Source organism: Acanthochromis polyacanthus, chromosome 16 (assembly GCF_021347895.1).
Source record: "Acanthochromis polyacanthus isolate Apoly-LR-REF ecotype Palm Island chromosome 16, KAUST_Apoly_ChrSc, whole genome shotgun sequence".
In the NCBI taxonomy this organism is placed as follows: domain Eukaryota; kingdom Metazoa; phylum Chordata; class Actinopteri; family Pomacentridae; genus Acanthochromis; species Acanthochromis polyacanthus.
The window spans coordinates 4,356,318-4,381,081 of record NC_067128.1 but is presented as its reverse complement, the minus strand read 5'-3'; the positions used below and the strand labels follow the sequence as shown (position 1 = coordinate 4,381,081).

Genomic DNA, 24,764 nt, shown 5'->3' with positions numbered 1-24,764 from the left:
CAAAGTTTGCAAAACCACCAGCCGTTGTATTTATAATTCTGGATAAATAAATATACTGTTACTGTTCTGTGTCAAAGACTGAGGTTGGCATCGTGAGTATTTTTGCTCAGAAAAGGTCCGAGTTTGCTGAGCTTGTTAAACCGGAATGAGAGCTCGAATCTATCATTTTAAATGTATTTCTGAGAGTTTTAGAAGAATCGGCTCTCAATTTAAATCCATTTGCTAAACATCCTCATGCTGCCCTGCCTCTGTGTTTCTCCTGGATCGCTTTCTGTGGCGTCAGCTAGTTTGCTGAGCTACAAAATATTGTTTTGCTAGTTAGAAAAGCCACATCGCTCCATTCCGTCTATATATTTGTGTTTATTAAGGACACTTTTAATTTAGAACGGAACGTACGTTCCCAGCGATAAATTGAGCTGACTCGAGGGGAGTGGGGCAAAATATTCCAAATTGAGAAAAAAAAGGGGTCTCATTAAAATTTGTCTTGGCTTTTACATCAAGCAAAGTTTTCCTTTAATTGCTTTGAATCCATTTTTTTTATAACTCCGATGGAGAGGGGCAGAGTAATCCTCAACATGTGTGGCACCCACTCAACCACCGACGTCTCTCTGGGGAACGTTTAAGTGCCTATTTTCTCTATTACAAACTTAATTACATATAGACAATTAAGTCATGGGAGCAATTATCGTTGAGTAAAAGCCGTAGTAGCAGTGGCGAGAAAAAAGTGCTTACAAAGACAGACCCCGATCAAAAGAGGACCGGGTAAATATCTGAAGACTCCAGGCGGAAAACTTTCCCTCAAAAAGAAAATCTCAGATAATTTGCAGGGGAAACCGTATATGTATTTGAGAAAGGCAGCTTCTGTTGCATAAGTGTTGCCTTTAGATCTAACCGCAGGCCTGCTTCTTGGAGACATCTTAAAAGTGAACCAGACATCCTCCCTCCTCTCTCTCTCCTCTCTCCCCCACCTCCTCCCCCTTCAGACGTGAAGCCCACTCATCAATAGGTAATTTGAAAATGCCAGAAGGGGGAGAGAGAAAAAAAAATCCGAGCGCTTCACTGGCTGCTACTGTGCAAGCTGAAGACTCTTCCTCTTTAACTCTGGGGCTCAAAGGAACTCTATTTAAGCGTCGCTTAATTGTACCTCTGAGGCAAACATGTTATTTAATCCCAGCAGGGTCATATTGATGGAGCAAACTGGTGCTGTTTGTGTTTGCGAGCTGCGCCAGCTATTAGGACTTATTAGCACCGGCGGTTCGCATTAGTCGGCGTGACGATTCCTCGGGGTAATCAGGGGAGCTGCTGAGTTTTAATGTGATCAGTGTTTAATCAGAGATAGATTAATTGGTCTGCAGTTCAGCTTGAATCTACTCGCGGTAAATGGAAGGGCTGATTGTGGCCAAAAATAGCTCCGAATGAGGGCGTCAGGGGAATTCTGTAACCTGTGATTTTAATGGCTAGAAATACATCTTCCCTCACGTTGGAGGGAGTTTTCAAGGAGGTTTAAATGCGCTGATGTTAAAAATAATTTAATCAACTTGCTCTAACCTGTAATTTCACATGAAGTATGGTATCTTTCTTGCTGCGCTCATCCAACTTCTGATTCCTGCACAGTGTCTCTTCTGTCTAAATAAAGCAGCCAAAACTTGTTGAAATGAGACTCGAGCCTGTAATATTGAGACTGCAACAACAAATGAAGAGTTCAGTGTGTGTTATCCTGCATTTCATCCACATATTCAGTAGCTCTGGGGCTAATTACACTATTATGATAAGGTGACCTACCAGTTAACATGCTTACTGTGGAGTTCTGCCTGTTTAAGTGTTGATAATCGACTCAGAAACACTCAAAGGGAAGATAAAGCAGCACTTGTTAAACGCCGTAACATCAAGTTTCTTATGAATAATGTTGCAAACACTGGATCTCTTGCATGCTTATGCTTTTTCTTTGCATGCACCATAATTACCAGGTAGCTTAATGCCATCACAGTGGAGCTTTTAATGCAGCCTAGTGCTATTTTCACACATAAGATCCTGCAGCCCCTCATCCATTTCAATAGCATCACGCTGGGCGAATTACCGTTATCCGATATAAGCCCTCAGAGAGGAAGTAACTACCTAACACTTTGAAAATTGGTCTATCTTGGAACCGGTTCACCCTAATGAAACACAACACCAGTATTATAACCCACTCCCTCTGTGTCATGTCCCCTCTTTTTTTGTATTGTTTTGGTTGTTTAAGTAAGAAGGCGGCTTTAAGCAGAGCTGATACACTGAACCGCAGGGAAAGCCGATTGTCCAGCCCCCTTTTCCTGTGAGAAACGGCCGAGGTGGAGGTGTTTCTATAAGGGGGAAATATGGAGTGTGGAGCATTCTGGATGTTTGGGTTTAGCCTGTAACGACGTGAGTGAGAGCAAACCTACACAAGGACTTACCTGTTCTGCAGCACGCCGGAGAAAAGGGCAGGTTTCTCGCCTTGTTAGTTTAATCTTTAAGGAATGCGGTATCCCCTCTGACTCAGGCCCAAATATATATATGTATATGAGCTTACTTTTCAGAAGAACCAGGGTGGATGCGTTTCTGAATCTGGATTCTTGTGACATAGCGTAGATAAAGTTGAGACTAAATCGCGCATCAAAAGAGACGTGATCAATAGCTTGGCAGCACATCAGTGGATCTACCTGATCAGATAAGTGCACCTTGTTACGACGCGTCTTCAGACGGTGCATCAGCGCTGACTTTCTCTCTAATCATTCATCACTCAGCAGACATTTATAAATTTGTGGAGATGTTTTGGTATGTAGCATCGTCACGGAGTAATGACGGCGCAGGTTGGAGTTGGCGGGATGCAAGCTTAGGTGTGCGTTAAAGGTGTCTGTGACAGCAAGGTCTGTCTGCTTGATTAATGCTCTCACTCAAACAGCCACCTGGAACCAATCCCATCCCACGTGCACTGCGTGTTCACGTGCATTCCATACACCGCGGCCTTTAGAAGGACTCTGGGTGGGTGTCGAGCCGGAGGTGGTGCAGATGGGGGGGACTCTGAGCGGAAAGACAAAGCAAGGTGTGCGGAACAATAGGTGGACGTGCAGTTGGAGGGTATGGGGTGACATTAATAGCAGCACACAGGGCCCCATCTCCTAATTTGCTCAAATTACCTGCCCACACACTGCCGGGCCCCCTGCCAGCGCCGAAGTGTGAACACAACAGATCAAATGCACCTGAAAATCAGAGAGCCCACCCACTCAGCAACGCCCACGCCGGCCTTTTATGGAGAGTTTTGTGCTTTCATGTTGGCGAACATGTGAGAAAATTAGAGAAGGAAACATGAAAAAAGAGATACAAAGGGGAGGGATCGGTTTGCGCTCGCGAGGCATCCAGTTAGAGCAACCAACTCCTTCAAAGCCACCTCCCATATGGCACTGTGGGGGTGGCCGTTTACCATCATCTGCCTCCCCTTCTTCTCCTTTCCTTCCCCTCCTGTCCTGCCTTCATCCTTCCCCTCCCACCCACGCTTCTCAGGAACAGGGGGTGATGACACATGTGATGGGGCCGGTAATGCTTTGGTCAATAATCAGAGTCACCGGCACCGCGCCACCTGTGACAAACACGAATTCAGACACCGAAATGAAATATGCCCCCAGAGACAACAAAAGGGGAGGCCAGAAGAGTGTGTGTGTGTGTGTGTGTGCGGCGGGATGCGAGGCTTTGAACTCTGAACAGTGTGTGTAGCTGATATTGACAAGTCTCAGGGGAGAAGAGGAAAGATGGAAAAGGTAGTTCTCATTTGTAAAGTGGCCTCCAGAAAGAGCGAGAAAGGAAGAAGCGAGCAGATGATTGGGATAAAAAATGAAAAATTGAAGAGGTAGAAGCTTGACTTAACCTTCCTGCTCAGTGTTTGTAAGAAGTGTAAAGTAGCTTGATGTAGTTGAACATATTTCTGTTGTTTTACATGATTTTTTTGCTTCGAAATTATAATTTTTTTCTCTGCAGTAGCCATAATTGGTGTGCAAAACATGGCACAAACTGGTGACAAATTAAACAAAAAAGTGTCTTAGTAAGGTGTTAACAGCATCATTGCACCTTGACTTTCCTTCTCCAAGTCTCTGGAATACGACTGGAGGTGCAGAACACTATTCTTCCTCTTTCTGTGTCCTATAGTGATGGTGGTGGAGAACACCGTTGAATAGGTGTTCAGTCTGGTTGAGATCTTATGACTCTGAACATCACAACATAACATTAAGATCCTCACTATAGAAATGTTTTATCACAGAAGAAAGGTTGATCACTCAGAACAACTTTCTTCCCTCTATGGGGACAAATGGATCCAAACTATGATTTCCTCACAGTAGGCGTCAGAGGTTCAGGTTTTTCCTTTAATTTGTCACCAATCTGTATACAGTGCCTATGATCCCACATAAGGACATGTTGAGTTCCAAGGTTCATTCTTGACAATAGAAATAGAAATAACTACAGAGATTTCTGCTGCATGTCTTGGTCTTCAGCAGAAGACAAATTTACACCTAAAGTAATGCTTAATAAATACTATCTGAGCAAGACTAGTGTGGAAGTATAACAGGGTTTAGATACCTCAGTAGAGGAAGTTATATTAGCTGTACTTTTATTTTAAAAATTAGGTTCATTTTTACAATCTAATAAAAGCAGGTGAGAAAAGAAAAATCCTAGAGCCTTTTGCTCGACATCTCATCTTTTTGTGCATCATACGCAAATAAAAAACTAAAGGTTAATAAGCAAACAAATCAAAATTGGCTTAAAACAAATGATGCAATGAGTGAATGGGGTTTACCATAGGTGTATGTGAATTCAACATTTTTCACATATATTGTTGACAAATACATCCAAAGCTCCAAATTTCCCCGTATTTGTTTTACACCAGCTTTATAATTGCATTATAGCATGTTCTGGATCATTTATTAATGTACTTCTAAACGCTGAATAGGAAACCAAAGCAAAACTGGTGTGCATGCATTCTAATGCCCTCGATATTAAGGCCAGCTTGAAGATTGTACGCATGTATTTTGGTATTACTCCAAACTCTCTAGATTCTGGATGAATATTTTTGAGTTATTTTTTTTTTAAATTGTTAAAAAAACAAGCTCTCCCACCCATTTGTGTGTCATATTTGGAGTTTTGCCAGAACCTTGTCCCTTTAAAGGCAAGGAATCATGAACTTCACCGCCTTAATTGCCTCCACCTAGCTTTGGGAGATAGATTAGAGACTATGTAGTTCTTAAAATTAGAAAAATGTAAGTACACACTCAGAAGAACAATACAAGAATAGATAAAGACAATGCTACATGGATTTAAACACACTTCTTAACAAAGGAGACCAAATGTGGAGGAGACTCTTTTTTTCCTCTGCCTTTTTTGTCTTTCATTATCACTTATCAGTATGTCTGTTGTGTGTAAGTGACATTTTCTGTTCTACGTGCAGTTAACACTGTGTAATTAATGGACCAATGAGACTTAGTGTCACATTGAGGGCAAAACTGATTAGCCTGAGGTAGAAGAAATCAAACGGTATCTAAAATTGACAGTATATAGTAGTTAGTGTCAACACTTTGCATGTTAAAAACCAATAAAGAACTTTTTAAAGGGAAAAAAGCGCCAAATAGGAGGTTGATATAAAGTTGCAGCTTTTCTGTCTTTGCAACTTTGCTGCAAATATTCTGAAGTATGCACATAACTCCCTGCTCTGGAAAAAAAGAGAAAAGTTTTGAACATTTTCTGCTTGAGCAGCAATGTTACAAAACTGCAAAAAAAAAAAAAAAAAAGAAAAGAAGAAAAAAATCCCCGACGTTACACTTCAGGTTGTTTCAAAGTTCTGTTCCTGTGACATCCTTTGGAGAACTTAGCTGTTGTTTTTATGTTGATCCCCTGAGCTGCTCCAGTTTACACACATTCAATCACACTGCAGCGACAAGCAGCTCGGCCTGATCAAAGCCCATATACGTATGAAACGTCTGATCCTCACTGGAGCCAGAGAATCCTGTCACTCAGCCAGACAGCTGCTGCCTTACAGTCGTCTGTAGTTCATTTTGTTGTCGCAGTTTAAAGTTTTTCCTTCAACTGTTGCTCCGTTCATCCTATTTTGCGTCTTTCCCCCCCTAAGAAATAGGTCTCTCTCTTTCTCTCTTCTCCCTTTTTGGACAGAGACCAATAACGGGCCCTTTTTCCACTTCACTTCTCCTGATGCTGAATGAGCAAAGGAGGATCCCAGAGGAGCAGGAATATTTTATTAGAGTGATATTTTGAAAGTTCCTCTCCTCCTCCTCCTGCTCGGTCTTTCTTCCTCTCTCGTGATGGAATTTTAGGATGCTGCAACATTTCTGTCTGTGTGAAAGAAAACAGCTCACACAGAGCAAAGGCAATTCAAAGTTACAGCTAAATGACAGGCTGGGAGCTCCGGTCGTTTGAATTGCATTGTTTTCTTTTTATTCCGGCTCGGGAGAGGGAGGATTTGGTGAGAAAGGAAAAGAAAAGAAAAAGCCCCAATTGGGACAGAAAGCGAGCAGTTTGGTCTCGGGAGAATTCCTCTCAGCACAAACAAAAATAGCAGTCATTTTTTGCTGACAAACACTTTTTAATGCGAGGGTGTGAAGTTTGTGTTTTCTTATTTATGACAAAGCTACCATTTCAGGATAGAGCAGTTATATTTGATTTACCGGGGAAGTTTGAGCAAAAACAGGGCAATAAGCATGTTTTAGCTCAGTTGGTTGCACCGAATCTTTAAAAAAAACAAAACAGAAAACATGTTAATTAAAGCGGCACATGTGAATTTTTCTTCACTTAATCTCCAAAAATGCCACTTTCACATGCATTCTGCACCGGATGACACCGACACGCTCTTTGTGCACACACAGCCAGACAGATCTACACACCCTTTTCCTGCAAGGACCCTGCAGATGCAGCAGAAACAGTAGAGTTGGTCTCTCTGGTAAACAAACAGTGAGAGGCTGCTGGGAGTCTTCACTGGGCCTCCAAATTATAGTCTGGTTAACCAAAGTCTCAGAGCCAGGCCCTTTACTGCTACACACATTTACTGTACATACACACCCACACATGCATGTGTTCATATATATATACACACACATACACACATTAAAGACACTATAGAGGCACACTTTAAAAGCACATATACAATCGGGTTCTAATGGGAGCTCGTGTGTGCCACAGTTGAGCGAAGGGTAAAAGGTTTTATAGACATAAGAGTGACTGAGAGGGAAGCACACCCTCAGGGCCCATAATAAATATTACCCAATCATCAGCCTCACAGTGTGAGACTATTACTGATGAAAAAGAAGAGTAAACACAGGTTTAATGTTTACAGCTTCTAACCTTCTGATTTTATGTTTCTTTGCTGGTATAAGCTGCCTGAAGGACGGTTCGTGGAGACACACGATGAGGGTTTGCGGTTTGTAAGACGTCAAATGTTTGCCTCTTCTGCAGGAACAATGAGGTTGGATTGTACGGAGCTTCTTTAATTGTCTGTAAATGAGTTCTGCAACTACTGGGGACAGTTTTCAGTCCCAGGAGGCCATGAGAACATATCAGAGTGATCTACGGTGCCATAAAATCCAGTTAAAATATTTAGGATGATCAGTTCTCGCAAAATTATTCGCCGTAAATCTCGCACTCCCAGAGTGACTGCGTATTCCGAGCGGACAATTTAATTGTCAGCTCAAGACCACATCCCAACAAGCCCGTTGCCAGAGAGGGTTTTTTTTTCTGTGTATGTGACGCTGAAATTCTCAGCTTTGCCATAATGCAACACCACAGAATAGATTGTGTTTGAAGGACAACGTTTCACAACGTAATTGATGTTCCCTGAGGGACCCAGCAGTCGATGAGTCTCTGCTCAGGACTCGATTTAGACTCTATAAAGCTGGCGTCATGCAAGTCTCAGCTCAGGGGCAGAACAGAACGTGAGTAAAAGGCCTCGTCCTGGAATAACCAGCGACTTCTGACTGGAAAATACAGGGTCATAGGTCGCATAATCAGACAATAGTCATTTATCTGCCGTGAAATCATGTTTTCCCTCCACTTTGATGATGTTTCCTTTGATTCGGGTCGCTTTTCCGAACATGGCTGGGATTGATTTTGTCTGAGGACATCTCAGGCTGGAAGCTATGAAAGTGAACTCCATCCGTCTGTCTCCTTTCGCTACACCCCCACCTTGTTGTGAGTCATTTCTGACCAGTAGCCTAATAGGCTCAGTGTAATTACAGGCTAAGGTTTTAAGGCAAAGGCCCATCTCTGAGTGAGCAGCAAGGCTTAACTCTTTAACTCATTCACCACTCAGACGCTCCACGTGCAGCCTCTCCAGTTGTTCGAGGCTTCCTGGTGCCATTTTTGACGTCTAAATGGTTTTGGAATTCTAACTAGCATGTGTGGCTCCAGGTTGCAGAGTTCATGCTCGGTGCTTTTGGAGCCGCTCCGAGCTGGACCGTGATCAGGAAGAGATCAGGAAAAAGAGAAAAGATCCAAAACGCTGTGAAGTTTCTCGATGCACGCCCGCTGTGGTGGCTGCTCGTGCTGCCTGCCCAGTGCTGCTTTTTTCTTCTTCTTTTTTTCATTTTCTATTTATCTGATTGGCTTTTATTTCAGTCCTGGACACTTCACTGACTGACAGTTTTGATGCGATTACCCCCCAGAAATGAAGCGGTCGAGCAGCGCCAGGGCTTAAGCTTTCCTATGTGCAGTAAAAGTCCATTCAGGATGCCCACTCTGAGATAACCGCCAAACAAAACACACGGTATATTTAATACAAATACAAATGGCTCCAAAATAAAAATGTATACGAGACATTTCCAGACGTGGGTTTACTTCATGTATGGTTAAATGTTTATGTCTGTGTGCAATTGAGCATCCATGACAGAGTTCTTTCCCCATCTGGCCCTTCTTCTGCATTCATCGATTTGGACCCGGTGCACTTTGACATTCCTTCTCCCTGCTGCTCCACACATATACATACATACATCCCTGCCTCCCATCTCCTTCCTTTTCCTCCAGCCGCTGCCTGTCCTTCCTTACCTTCCTCCCCAGTCTGGAGCGCTGGAAACGGGGCCGAGCGATAGCCGATAGCCCCCCTGCGAGCGCTCGTCTGGGCCGCTGCCTGTTTTCGCCTCTCGCCGCTCATTCACTCTATCTATCTCGCCTGAGCGTCCTCGCCTCACATAAATCATCCTCAATCGCGCCGCACGGACAGCCAGAACAGAGAGAAATATCCCCCCGTAAATCTGGTATTAGTTTTACCTCGCATAATGAACACAGGGCTAAACGGTCCTGGATACATGAGAACAGCATGTCTTGCAGATGTACTATAAATATTTTGATACTAGCCGGCTAGTTTGCAGAGAGGAAGTAGACCAGTGAAATACACAGAGGAAGGGAAAAGTGTAAAGTGGAATGTTGGCCTAGCCCGAGTGTCTGTATTGTCTTTAGCACCTACAGAGAGTCTCGGTCCAAGAAAAACGCTCTTTACAGGGTTCCTGTTCCCAGCCGTGGTCCGGTACCACTCCTGGATACGCTGCGTTTCCTTCAGGCCAATCCTTCAAACTGGTCTCTGAGGAGGGGGGCTCATTGTTTGATTAATGGCTCGATCTGCCCTGATTGAGTGATAGATGGTTTTGAAGGGAAAACCAGCTTCGACTTTAGGGACATTATGGGATCGAGGCTGGGAGAGGCGGCTCCTGGGATGGTTTGATTGGTGGAACGGATGAAGTGAAGTGAAAGACTAATAATAGCAGAGCTAATGGCACAGAAGGGGCGGCTGAGTATACGATATTCTGTTGCAGCGATGTAAAGGACACACAAACACATGCATACATGAAGTGGAACTTTTCTGGCATGTTTCTGGCCTGAGTCCCAGCACTGTCACCCAACCCCATCAAAGAGCTGCACACACGCACACATACACAGAGGAAAAACTACAAATACACTGCGTGACAGCAGGTGGTGTGTGACACGTCAACATCTGAAGGCTCCCTGGCAGACACACAACCAGTTCTCAGCTCTGTACCCCCTTCACATCTATCATTGGGACTCTTTAATGGCAGCCTTCGTCACATATTACTGCTTTATTTTCTCCTCTACATCTCCCAGCCCACTGAAGTTCCTTTTTTGTTCCTATTTTTAAGTACAAGTGATCTCAATTAGGGACCTCCATGAAGGCGGTAGGCGGCAGACAGTCAGAGCAATAAGAGCAGAGAGGAAATTGTCTTTATACCCCTCCTCCCTGCCTCCCTCTCTGCCTCCCTCCCTCTCTCTTTTACCCTCCTGCCACAAGCAGCGAGCAGCCGCCCCCTCCATCTCTTTCCATGCTGCTCTGAAAAAAAGCAGAGTGAAATATCAGGCGAACTCTTTCTGCATCTCTTGCTGAAATATATTAAAGTCCGCCGGCACGAGGACGCTGCAGTGAGTCTAATACAGCCTGGGATTGTGCACACACACTTAAACGCACCGCAGAACGTGCCGTCGTCGTCCCGGCAGTTCACGGTGATGTCACGGGGCTCGATCGCAAACAGTCATTAAGGTCTTAGCTGTGATCTGGGATTCAGTGAGTCGATGAGGTCAGGAGGAGTAAAGTTTCTGCACGTCCTCGTCATCCTCCTCCTCTCTGATTCACTAATTGGTCCGCTAACCGGCCTAGCTGGTTCTGCGGCTCCTCGGTTGATTGGCTAGTAGACCGGGGGCTTTGGCCGGTTCTGTCCGTCGAGCCCGGTGGGCCCTCGCTGATTGGCTTGCTGGCAGGCCGAGCGTCCGCCTGGTGGCCTGCCAAACATGGAAACATCCCGTTAGAGCTGAAAAAGCCTGGGCCTCATCAATGCACTCCTCTAGAAAGCTATAATTAAGTGTCTTGAAAAATGCACCACTGTGAAATGGAGCCTTAATCCTGAGCCTTAAGTGGCTGTACTTTTCTTCTTGAAGGATGAGAGCACGGCTTGTGAGAAGAAGGAGCGAGGAGGAGACAGTAAAGTTGCTTAAAAATTAAAACGAGTGCATTTGCAAGAGACTGTGTTTCTTAAACTGTTGATTTTTTAGCTTCAGCTCTGAGCTCTGCCACCTTCCCTGATGAGGTGCTGCTCCTGTCTGTGCATGTCAAACACTGCAGAAGACACAGGGAATGATTTCTGCACGTTTTCCAGTCAGCTGACAACATTACAGACGGCGTACATATTAGCGGTTCGCACAGTCTTTGTCATTCCAAGTGGGAATGAGAACAGAAAGTTTTATTACATGCTTGATATCTCGACAGGGAAAATTAGCCGGAGAATGTCAGACTAGTTTGATTTTTATTGAAAACAAATAATTGAAACTGAGCGGCAGAAATACAATATTACCATAAATCATAAAATGCACATCCTGCTCAATGTGGTACGCTGTGGTTCTTCACTGTTAGTGACTTCTCCTACTGTGCAATGACTCCAAGCCAGTGTAACACAGTAGATGAATAATACCAGAGCTGAGAGAGACGATCCAGCTGTGCACCAGGCGAGCAGCAGGCCCCGCTGGATAGCTGAACAGCTTTATGCTAGATTCATTACTCCATCATATTAAATCTGCTAATACGGAGCAGGATCGGTCGCATATCCCAAAAAGTCCAAATGTTCCAAGCGTTCACATTTAATCAAAATGTAATTTTTTGGAGGGGAGTTGGAATAAACCCGCGACGTTGAGGCGGGGAAGTGCAATTTTTTTTTGATTGAACAGTATATTCTGGCACATTAACGCCTTCTCTTGCTGTCTCCTTCACATCTAAGCGACATCAAATGGTGGATTTTTTTGGGCAGAGTTCAGGCCCACTACCTCTGAATGACAGAGAGCCAGACAGAGAGGGCCTCGGCTGTATGAACGGATCCTGTAGGGAGCTGCAAGACAGATGCTGAATGTGCAGCGGTGAAGGAAAGCGGAGTCAGATGGGACAAACACTCTTTGATGAGCTGAGCTTGTCAGGGTTTAAGTCACGACTACGGTTGAGGAAGGGTTTTTGGGGGGCCTGGGGAAAATGTGCTGCCTCTCCATGGGACAAATCCAAATTTTGAGACTGATTAGTTTGCCTTAAAAAAGAAAAAAGCTGCTGAGTTCCTACACTGCACAAATACAAGTAGACAGCTCTAAAATTAAATTCCATTTCAAATTTGAGTCTGAATTAAAAGTAATGGGGCTGATTAGGCTGCTGGCATGTTATTTCATCCCTAACATTTCCTAAATTAAATTCAACATTTAGGATGTTTTCCACATTATTCTACATGTATCCAAAAAAAGAGGGACAATATTATCGGAGCTGAAATTTAACTCTGTTGGAATAACCGGCTCCACGGTTCCTGCAAGGCCATGTTTATCGCTATTACAGATTTAATTACTACAATTCGCATTTATCCATCCATGAATTGTTAGTTGATCTTTGAGAATGTTGGACAATGTGAACCATATTTCTGGTGTTTGGGGCACACAGAAGGGAAGTGTAACTCAATCACTCGGTTTTTTTTTTCTTCCTTCTTCTTCCCCTCCACATGACGAGGTGCCAGATGCGTGTCAGTGCTTTCAGACTTTATATATATCCCTCCCACATCCTCGCACTCGCACACATGCTAACAGACGTGCATGCATGCGCACACACACACGTACATACATACTTATGAAACATAAGAAGTCGAGTTATTTCAAGTGCTGCAGTACGGACGGAGAGTCAACCTTTTTTTCCCCATCTCTGCCCAGAAGTGTATTTTGTAAAAAAGTAACTTCACAGGATGAAAAACAAGCTACAAAAAAGCCCCGACAGGATCCAAATAACCCCGACAGCTGTGCCCTCCCCGTCAGTGCCATTTATTTTTTGAAGCAGGCCTTGGAGTATCAAAGACCTTTGTCTTAAAGAGTTGCTGCAATAAAACAGCCTGTTTGGGAGCAACGGAAAGAAAGGAACACAGAGTGGCAATACACATGCTGCTGTGTGATGTGGCACTCAGAAAAGTCTCACTGGGAGACTGATGGGTAATCAGGGCCGAGGGTGGGGTGGCTGATGAGAGCCGGCTGAGATATGGAGTCTCACAGAGGGTAGATGATGCCCTCTACAGTAGACACAGGAGGGACAGGCGGAGGAGGCCTTTTCACTGGGGGCATTAGGAGCAGAAAACAGTCTGAATATTTCAGAAAAAAAAAATAACATTAAATATTTTTTCATTTTTTCACCTAAAATATTTTTGTCCTCATAGTGTGGCTTTGGTATGTGATTGAAAAGATGCAATTAATGCTTTTTTAAATAGTTTTTTAAATCAAAAATATGAATCCTTTGTATTTCTGTTTTGCTTTTGCACGCTTTAAAAATGACATTTCCAGTTGAATATTATTTCAGTATCAGTCAAATTATCATAGAAATTATAATTTTGAAAATAAAATGGGTAATAATGCATCAGTTTTATTTAAAAAGTACTGAAACTGTGGAAATTACAAGCATTTCTAAAGCAGAAAAACAGCTCCTGTGAGGGTTCCACTGTATTATCTAACATTATTATTACAGATGGTGTATAAGTAGCAGTTTACTGTTGGAAGTGGTTGTTATACTTATAATTTTCACCATTTTATACACTGCTGAGCAGATAATTCTACAGCAATTCATCATATATATATTTTTTTAATTTGACATATGTTTTATGTGTAGAAATCTGGAGAAATCTACAAGAAAAGAGACAGAAAAAAGACAATCCAGGAGTCAGATAAATGTGGCATGGTGTATTTTTTTCCCTCTGAAATATGTACAAGCAGTAAAAAGTTGCATTTAATTGAAATATCCAAGTAAGATGCAAGTACTGTGTCACATATTTGTGCTTAGTTTACCACTGGCATTTTAAAATATGAGATAATAAATTACTGGCAAGTTGTGCGTAATTACGCACAGTCGAACTGATCCATCCCTCGGTGCTGTTTGCATGTGGTTTAATTTCCATGCAATGAAACAGCCATGCAGTAAATTTAACAGGTATTATAAGGCACAAAAAAAAAAACTGGTAAAGTTGGGTTTTTATATAAACGACTTTACTATGAGCGCCTTGGATCAGGAGACGGCCACATGGGTGGGTGAACATAAATTAAAGCCCGTGTAAAGTAGAATACCTGTACACCTGCACAACAGCTCTCCCCTGCGCCCGATTGAAACTCTACTCCTGCGCCTTGTACCTGACTCACCGCTCTCCGGTGACTCACTCACTCCTACCTTTTGGCAGCATAACTCACTGCTACACCCGAGGCTGGGCTCCGTGGACGCTGCCGTGAGCCGCAACGTTGTCGGGACGCAGCAGTAACACAACACGGTGTGATGGACCGGTGACTGGAAATGACAAACTCCAGCGTTAGGAGCGTGCGGACGGAACCGGGGAGCGGTAACATGTCGGTATGTACGGCGGGGTGCTGTGCGTAAAAGTGTGAATAACGACGGAGAGAGAAAATGCGTGAGGTGTGTAGCCCCTTGTGTGTTTCGTGAAGGTATAGACATTACACGGGGAGCTGTCCGGCACTCTATATAGGCGTGATAGATTATGGCGGAGGGAATGGATCTGACTCCAGACACCACGTGTTGGAGTCGCATCAGCGCAATAATTGCTGGGCGCCCGAGCTATATAAACCACAAAAAGCCTGAGCACGGGAAACCCCGGCCTCCAAACACTAACCACATTTACGGCTACAAAAACGGGATTCGTTTTTCCGCCTCCCTTCATCTCGCCGGCGATGATTTTCTTTTTTTTTTTTCTTCTTCCCGACTTCATCAACCTTTTTTTTTTTAACCCTATACAAAAACCTGCGTCTCGGCCGGAAGACTTTCCACTAAAATACGCACAATTTGCAGGCGTCGTGGGATTATAAATCGCCCTGTTAAGTATTGTTAAAGCTTATTCCTTTGACTTTGAAAACTTTTTTGTGTGTACATAGCCTGCGGGCTTCCAGAGAGCCTTTTCAGTTTGGCACAAAGACTTCAATGACGCACCTGGAGCAGCGCTTTTGACTTCTCACTAAAGGAAGACAGACAAAACCTTTTTTGAGCATCTGGGTCGACTGTTCCATTTCAGACCTGCTTTCTGTAATTGTATAGCCTCTGTTACGCGCTCGGACATTTATTTGATGTTATTTATATTCGCACATGAGCAACTACGCCTGCGTTATGGCACATGGACTCTTCCCCCGAGAAGTTTGAACAGAAAAAACAGAGAGCTTGTCATTTTAGACATCATCGAGTTTTCAAGGGTTGTTTTTCTTGCCGGAGAAGTCTATTTTATGTCGTTTGAAGGCGACCACTAAAGTTTGTAGTGGAGAAGGTTTTTGAAACGCGGTGTGCGCTCAGCAAGTCCCATTTTCCATTGGCAGGCGCGCTGAGGTTCAGCGAGCAGCGGCGCACTCTCCGAGTTTCTCCCTGAGTGTGCGAGAGACAGAAAGACAGACAGAAAGTCAGACAGAAAGAGAGGAGAGGAGCTGGAGAGCATTTGGTGCCCCTTTTTCTGATAATCCACGGTGTTGTAATGCGAATTCCCGTAGATCCCAGCGCCAGTCGGAGGTTCAGTCCGCCGTCCAGTAGCCTCCAGCCGGTCCCAGGGAAGATGAACGATGTGAGCTCTCCAGCCGGGCAGCCGGACGCAGCGGCGGCGGTGCCAAGACTGCGTCCCCACGAAAACCGCAGCATGGCCGAGATCATCGCCGACCACCCGGCCGAGCTGGTCCGGACCGACAGCCCCAATTTTCTGTGCTCGGTCCTGCCCTCCCACTGGCGGTGCAACAAGACGCTGCCTGTCGCTTTTAAGGTGAGTCCCGACGCAGAAACGTGCAGCTAAATTAAACGGTGGATGAGCTACTGGAAGGAAAACAGACACTGCATGAAGACAGAAACTCATTTCAAATAAAGAAAATACCAAATAGTGATTTATTTTTAGGTTGTTGAATGTGAATTTTAAGATGTTTTTTCTTCCCTCGTGTTCAACCTGACTTTTTATCTGAACGTATTTCAGTTTCTGGCAAATTATTATTAACGTGCATGTTGTCCTCCAGAGGCTGTTAATCTGACAATACAAGCAAATTACAGTGCCAACAACATTTTTAAAAAATAATTAATTTGTCCATGTGCTGTTTAAAGGGAAGTTTGAATATGTCAACATGTAAAAAAAAAAGAAGGAATCACATGTTTATACCATTTTCTTTCTGCATTTTATTTTGAATACAACAAAAATGTTATTTATTCCAAAAATACAGAAAGTATGGTGAATTATAAAAGCTCATTTAAAACGTACCTCTCTCCAGGGAATTAAGCAGCATAATACTGAAGGTGATAAATTCTTATTTTTCCTGTGAAATGTGAAAATGATTGAACATATTGTACAGCATGTTATCTTTATAATTTACACCCAGATTTGCCTTGTTATGAAAATTATTGTGATTGTGTAAAAGTGTTGACTTTCACTGAACTTTTAACTTGCTAAAATGCACAGAAAACCAGATTTTTAAATGCGCCACAGAGTAACGTTTCCCATATTTCCGACCTCTGTAGCTGCTTTTGAAACCTCGACATGTTTTTTTTTTTTGTTCCCATGATATTTCACAGGAAAGGCCCTATTAATTACTCGGCAGACATTATTTAAAGGATGCATCAAAGACGCTTCAAAGTGGGAAATTTGTAGCTGTAGTTCTGGCTCCAAATCAAATGTGACACTTTATAAAATATAAGTGTTATTTAACCATTCTTAGCTCTACGGCTCTGTAATTACTGCAGCTCTGTAGGCCTGCTCATCCTCTTTTATCTGCATCCAAGAATCTAAATGATAACACGAGGAGGCCTCCGCGCCTTTTGTTCGAAGACACGGCATTTCAGATGATTCACGTAATCGCATTTATCATGATATATCAAACCGCTTCGGGGGGATAAAATTAAATCCATTTATCAGGATAATTTGGAGGAGGATGGCATGATTTAAGATCATGAGTGGTGAGCTGCAACACAGAGTTTTGAACCCTTTTGGAAAGCCGAGAGGAGCAGACTGTGGTTCTAATTACACAAAGGGACAAGGGAGTCAAAATTTTGCATCCCTTTAAAACACCTCTTGAATTTCCGCCCTTTGACCTCTGACAGGTGGTCGCCCTGGGAGACATACCCGACGGGACGGTTGTCACGGTAATGGCAGGTAACGACGAGAACTACTCGGCCGAGCTGCGGAACGCCTCAGGTGTGATGAAGAACCAAGTAGCACGATTCAACGACCTTCGCTTCGTGGGCCGTAGTGGCAGAGGTGAGGCCTTGGAGCTCTCTGTGGGAGCTATTAGCTTCAGTGGTGTGGATTAGTGGCCACATTCCCAACATGGCAACCACATAATGATCACTCTAAACCCTACCGCCCATCTCCCCTAAAGCCTGAGTGGCTGCTTCCCCTCGCTTTGGTCAAATATCAGGCTCTTTAATACATTTTAAATCTTTTAAAACCAGATGACACACAGATCTTTGGACCTCAACTGCCTTTTTTTTCCCCACCTTTTCCGTAACGTTCACCTGACGTGACCCTGCTCAGCTCAGGCTCATAAACATGTTGGGTGGTGCTGCAGCCCCATGGCTCATCGCTCTCCGCGCATATCTTCAGGCTGTCACGCTAAAAATGCAGAGACTACTGAGTCAAATGGCATTCCCTGAATGTTTGGCATCACCAGCGCAGCTCTTTGCGTCGTTTGCCGTCGTGGTGCTAAATCATCTTATTTACGGTTTGACAACATGCCCTCGCTTACCCTCTGGAACTGTTTTCTCATTTTTTTACAATAAGTTGAGTGTGGTAAATGCTGTCAGCAGCGACTTCTCCGTTTCCTGCACTGCTGTCAGAAAGCAGAAGAAGGCGAGGGAGGGATGATGGGGTGAGGTAGGCACCAGTTGCCACAGAGACCTCGCATTGTGACACGGAATCCGGTAAACGGAAGTGACATAGGAGCCAGGGTGGATCAGACTACGAGGTGTCTGAAATGAATACCCCGCAATGACAGATAAGTACAAGCAGAGCGAACTGATAGGATGTTAGATAGCTAAAAGTCATGCACACAGAGATGGACAGAGCCAGCAGAGATGGACGAGGATTGATGGGTGCAGGGATGAAACAGTTTGGTAGTGGCATGCATGCATCAGACGGCTAATTTAATGAGGAATCAGACACTGCTGATAGCGTCATTACGACTGATAGAGTTGTACTGGCTTCCCTCGACAGTAAGCACGGATTAGATCGCAGCAGGGAAGCAGTATAGAGGCTCTGCTTCACCCACATGAACCTCAGATCAGCTATGTGGAACACCTGTTGCATCTGTGCCCTGATATCTCCCATCTTAACGCCCGCTTTGAAAAGCGTGTTTACAGTGAGCTGCAGCGGAAGAAGGGAGGACACGCACCGGTGAATGGCTGAACAGGACAGCTGCTCAGATGAGTCGCTGCCCCCTTTTCTTCCTGTTTCCTGTATGTAGCCATGGCGACATGACGCGTCTGCATACCTCAGACGTTAGTGTTGCTGCTGACTTGGCTGTTGCGCTCTGATTCAGAACATTCCTTGTGCATGCATAGAAGAACGTACACACTTGCACAGACAAACACTCAACCCTGAGGCAGCAACTGCCGGGGATTATCGAGAAAGGAAGTGACTATTAAAATGCCTCTCGCCCCCTCATGCTGCATTAGAAATTCTGGATAACAAGATACTGGCTCCTGCAGTCAATCTTCCATTTAGGCGCTGCCAAAAAGTCTAAATAGATCCTCTCAAACAGCCAATGTTGTGTGTCACTAATCCTCTTAAAGTCGATTTCCCCCCCTAGTTTGTATTGTGTATTATGCGATCACAACCACACTTGTGACTTGGGGATGGTTTAGAGATGAATACTGGTCATTGTCTCCACAGATGGTATGTCATTTGATGTTGTTTGATGTCACCACAGGCAAGAGCTTCACACTGACAATCACAGTATTCACCAACCCACCACAAGTGGCCACTTACCACCGAGCCATAAAGGTCACCGTGGACGGACCGCGTGAGCCCAGGAGTGAGTACCAACGCACGCACAAGCAGCACAGCATGCACACAGCAAACCACACCATTCTTCTTTTTACACTCTGAACACCAAAACTTGCTGGCAGGTTTGAAAGACATGCTATCTTTATAAAAACATCTCCAAAATTAGATTTGGGAAAGAGTCAACTCTGTCCAATGGCCCTCATCACTAAAAATTAAGCAGATCTTTCCATAAAATCATGACATTTAATCAGAACTTTATTTATATGCAAAAAATAAATTGATGCTGCCGAATTCACAATGCTGCAACCTGTAGCCATGTGACAAAAATGATTTGACTGAACTGCAGGGAGTGCAGAGAGGAAGCGGGTATGGAAATAAATTAGACAGATTTAGAGGATATCAACACGTACTTAAACAATAAAAGAAATGTAGCATGGCTCAAAAATAGTATACAGAGGATCAAGCTGTTAGAAGATGCATTCAGCATGGTGAAACAGCCTAATAGAGCCGAGGTGCAGAGTAGATTGAAAGTTTGTAGTTGTATGTAAATAGCAAAACATCTATAGCATGCAGAGACACCGTTTACTTTCCAGGATTGGTTACATCTGTAAAAATGTTGTACGTTTTGATGCTAGTTTTTTCCCATTTTGTATCATGAATAATCAGAGAAATTAAATGATAGTTTTTATGTTTTGTTATGAGTTATGACATGATAAAATTTGTGTCAAGTTGCACAGAAGAGATATTTGAGTTCTTCGTGCTTCTAGCCACAGTTCGTAAGCTCCAAAAATAGTGAATACTACATTTCCCATAATGCACCACAACAGACTCAACCCTGCAACTCCAGTTTGTGATGTAGGACCAGATTGTAGATCAGATTTCTGATGATATTATCAGGGTTATTTACTAACCACAACCACAATGTGGTTTGACGTGCAAATTTGGCGGAGTGGCCCTTTAAATGAGCTGTGGGCGGGACTTTCTGCACAGCCAGCCAATGGCAGCCAGGCGTTTGAAATGAACAATATCGAAAAAGTCCTAAATTGTGTTAATTAGCAAATCAACCGGCTTTTAATTAAAGAAAACTTGTGAGAAAAAGCAGCTTCGTCTGTCTAGTGATGGTTTGAGAGAAAGACGAGGAATAAAATGCGAGGCAGAGTATTCCTGCGAGGGTACACTGGGTAGCAGAGTGCTAGCATCAGCTCATTTTAATGGGCCATATAAAAACAACTGAGGAGGAAAAAAAAACTTTACTATAGCCATCAGTGCCAACTGGTCTGGCATGCAGCTGTTTCCACAACCCTCCTCCCTATTCATAAAAAAAACATATTCTCATCTCGTGGCGTCTCAATGAACAATATCACATCACAAACAACCCACCCGCCCGCCAGCCTGCCCTGTCACATATGGCACCAGGACACGCAGGAGACGCCGAGGAGCCGGGAGACAGTAGGATTAGTACCACCATCACTCTTGGTTGTAGGAAAACCTGCCTGTGGTGCCAAAAAATTGCCTCGACATTCGGCGCTCATCAGCATGCGCCCCTTGAAAACAAAGGCATATGCTTTCCTTCAAACGCACATGTACTCGCAATCACACCCGCTTTTTCTCTTTTTTTCTTTTTCCCCCCACCGCCATCCGTTCTCACTCTCGAGCCATCTTGTTTGATCAAAAGCATTTCCTGTGCATCTGCTGTCCCCCGTCAGATGACTTTCAAACAAGTCCTGTTATTTGGTGGCGAGCAGATGGGAGCCGGAACCGAGATTGTTTAGAAAAGCTCAATTTGGTCTCAACAAAAGTTTGCTGTCTCGGATTTGCGTCCAAAATTCCTCACTGGACAGCCTGAGCCACCGAGATAGACAAACCCGACTCTACCTGACATCAGGTGAGGGGATTCTGGTGCAATAAGAAAATTTCACGTTGTTTTTCCTTCGTTTGGCTCAATTTGTGCCTCTAGAAAAAGTCAAAGTTTGCATGTTCTAACCTCAGTCTCAGGATAGTAATTTAAGCAATAAAGACTATGTCATCATACATAACCCCTGAACCTCTTTCCTTTGCTGTTAAGTGGTCAGAATTACAGTGGTGGTATAATTTACCCAGAAACTACAGCCAGAACACGTCTCCCTCTCAGGGGTCATTAAGCCGAGGTCGAAGGGTGGCAAAACACACATGTGCCCTCTCCGCCGGGCCGCCCCTCCTCCAGGGTTTTTCGGCACAGAGACCCGGAGCTGAGAGCACCGGCTGTCTCCAGGGCTGCGATTCTATCTGTGTGAACGCTTCATTGAGACGTGGGGGGCTTTGTCGGCCATTACAGCTCTATTTTGTGTTAAACGAGTGGGTAATTAGGAGGCCTGCCGTGCACCGGGCCCCTGCAGGGAGGGGAGACGGGAACAGTAGGCCGTTTTAACGTTGACACACACTGGCACTGTGTGGCTCTCTACGGTAAAAACGCTGTTGTGTTGTTCCTGGAGAATGAAGCTGACAATAAGGCCAATAAGAACATTCTCTGTGCTGATTATTTTTTAACACCTTCTACAGTTTTACTGGCGATTTTTCTCCTTGTTAAAGTGCTGGTGGAGGTGGTGGGTGTCTCTCTCTCTCTCTCTCTCTCTCTCAGGAAGGATATTTTGTGTTTGATGAGTCTTATGGTAGCCATATGAGTCTTCCTGAGGGATGTCATTTCCCCAGCGGCTCCTCGTCTAATATCAGAATAAAGCAGGACCACCCAGCAAACGACTGGGGCCTCGTATCTCTGAACTGCAGAGCTGAAGCCCCGGTTAATTAATTGCGTGGTCAGAGTGACGAATATCGGTGGGGGCCCAGTTTAAAGATCTGCGGTATGATTTCCCTCTGAGGTTTTTACAGTGTATACGTGTGTGTGCGGGGTTTGGAAAGTGGTTAGTCAGGTCCCTCTGGCCACTGTGTTATTAGCGGGAGGCTAACTCGGTTTCTGCGGCTCGCATTGTGCTTAATCGCTTGACAGCTCTTGGTTAGCCTGTGGTTTGCCACTGCACCAGCAGCTTCAACGAGGGTGTGCATATGTGTGTGCGTGTTCGTGCATGTCTGCTTGCTGATGCAGATATGATTTGGAAATGTGTGTGTGTCTGCATATGTGCACCCACATGACATGCTTTGCAAGGAGAATGTGTGTTATTGGTGTCATTAGTCTAGCGTAGCCACAGTGCTGATTTGGAGCAGAGCTAATAGGCCTCATTAAATGTCATTTTGAGCTAATAGACAGGGAGTGGCTGTTTCAACCAATATGCTTTTATAGGTGGCTCTGTCTCCTTTCAGCTGCTCCTGACAGTGGCCGACTGAGACAAACTTCCTGAGCGATAATAGCCGAGGCGTAATAACACAATATACAAGGCTTTCTGTCCAAACCCACTGTTCTCATTAGAGTTAATTGATGACAGACAAACATGGAAGGTGACAAAAAACATTGTGGCGTCACACGCTGGGTCTCGTTGGGGCATATTGCAGTGGTTGTTCTGCATTACTGAGAAGTGTGTGTGTGTGTGTGTGTTGTATGTCAGTGGTGGAGGTTAGTGGTCAGACCCCGTCTCCGCTCGCTGGCGTTTGAAGCCACGGGTTCTTGGGGGGTTCTGGGCTCGGGAACGGGGTCGTGTTTTGGTTCGGTTTTGGTCAGGGTGTTAACAAGTCTGGTGAAGAGGCCCCGGTTACTTACAAGCCTGCAGACAATATTAGTGGTTCAGGAGACCTGTCTGCCAAGCCAAACTCTTGCGACACACACAAGGACTCACACACACTCCCATGATACTTACATATGGAGCTTCTCTATGTTTTCAGTGTAGTGGCAGCTTTATTTGCAGTTACAAATGGTTTCACAGAGCTAAATTTAAAGCAAGAATATGTGTCAAAATATAGCGTAAAAACCAGAAATATAATCACAAAAAGGAAAATACAGTCACAAGTGGCAATTTGCAGGTTTGAACCTTTTTGGGCTCAAGAGGAGGAAGCATTTAAAGTGACCAAAATTAAAGCCATGAGCAAGTTTTAGGTTTGACAAAGCCAAACTAAATCACCATGTGCAGCAAGTACAAGAAAAAGTGTAAAAATTTGAACAGGTTTTCACTGGATATCGATAATTATTGATTACTTTTTAGGACCTACTCTTAACAAAGCTCAGCAGAAAACACTTCACTTTGAATTGAAACCACTTTAATCTAGGTGATCATGTGAATGTTAACACAGCAATGAAAAACACACAAAAATACAGGGATATGAAAGGCTGTTTATTTAACTAAAGAGGGAGATGCTTATGGTTTGTTCACTGAACTTTGCGTTTTTGTCATGTGCTTTCATGGCGGTTTGCAGCTGATGCATTTAAGTGAAACTATTCAACATTCCACTGGACAATTTTCTTGTTTCTATTTCTGAAGCATCCGTCACTGGTACATGTTGCCTTCATTTCATCGCCCCAGACTAGTTGCTTATCAGATAACAGTGAATAGAACTCCGCTGCATGGACCAGTCAACATGGTTCTTCAGATTTGGGTTCATATTTACCCCCAAATCAAGTCCTTTCCTACAGATTTTGAAATAAACTTTTGTGGCATTTGTGTTGCCCCTTCTGTGTCGGGCTCCAAATGCTTTGATAGATCCATTTTTAAACACGGCCTGAAAAGATCTACCAAGATTTGTTGTGATTAGACTTATTATCAATCAGTTATGGGTAATCTCTTGCTAAGCTAAATCCTTTGTTATGATTTTTTTTGCCCTTAATGGCAGTCATGTGTTTTGTCTGGTGTTGTCTGTTTATACTGGAATTATGAGGCTCAGTCCTACAATGCTGAATACAAAGTTTGGTGTTGATTCAGTAAAAATACAAAGAGTAGATGTCACTTTGTTTTCCACATAATGCAAACTAGCAACAAAAAAATCCATCATGGTGGACTTCTATGGTCCAGGAGGTCTTTTGAAGAGGCCACTGAGAGATTTGGAATTACGTGTAGAATTTTAATTTCAATCCAGTGTGAGGGTCCTACATTGTGAGGGGCTTGGCCTTTCCAACGCTACATGGGTCTTAATTACAGCGCCATCATGTGGCAGATTAGACTTGTGTTGCCTTGGAAGCATTGGCGCATCATTTCCAGTTATTGGGCCAAGCTTCGTATTTCTAGTTCACTCCAGCTTTTGGCAATTTGAGCCTTGGCATAAGAAAGAAAATAATAATATACTGGCACAAACTCAATATAGAATAAATATCGTAAAATGGCAAGTTACAGTAGAGGATGCTGGAAATTGTGAGCATGACAATTTATGCTGAGCGACTTAAACATTGACATAGAAGTAGTAAATTTCTCTCCACAAAGCTGGGAGCCCTCACAGCGAAGCTTCTGTCACCTTGAGTTACTAACCTGGAGCCTGGAGACCCCTGCCAGTAAAAAAAAGAAAAAGAAAACGCTGCATACTCTCTGAATTTTTAGTATTAGTCAGACAACGAGTCTCATCAGAACCAGTTGGCTTCGCTGTCAGTTATGTTTCATTTGCAGCTCAGTGGGCAAAAGACAGGAGTCAGTGGTTTGGCACACATTGCGCCGGAGTGGGAGCCAGAATATAGTGGCTTTTTATTGAGTCAATAACAAGGACTGTATATAAAGCAGGGGTCAGCCGATTTGGATTTTTCAGAGCCATTACCAGTACTGATGATTAGTAATCAAGAAGACCGATGGGGGACATTTGGAAATGATATGCACATAAACTACAACTCAT

The 24,764-nt window shown here is 43.9% G+C and overlaps 1 protein-coding gene and 1 long non-coding RNA gene across 6 annotated transcripts in view; one reads left to right on the top strand and one right to left on the bottom strand.

Annotated features, from left to right (window-relative positions):
* LOC127530262 (uncharacterized) overlaps positions 1-24,764 on the bottom strand; it is a 132,030-nt gene that overhangs the window by 5,279 nt on the left and 101,987 nt on the right. The gene's annotated exons all lie outside the window — the stretch shown is intronic.
* Positions 1-24,764, top strand: part of runx2b (RUNX family transcription factor 2b) — a 44,984-nt gene that overhangs the window by 2,607 nt on the left and 17,613 nt on the right. For 2 of the 5 annotated variants that reach the window (XM_051936595.1, XM_022214776.2), the window contains exons 3-5: positions 15,544-15,806; positions 17,126-17,282; positions 18,952-19,056. In XM_051936595.1, coding sequence (XP_051792555.1) covers positions 15,544-15,806; positions 17,126-17,282; positions 18,952-19,056 — 525 coding nt within the window. The other 3 variants (XM_051936596.1, XM_051936593.1, XM_051936594.1) reach the window with 2 other exon arrangements.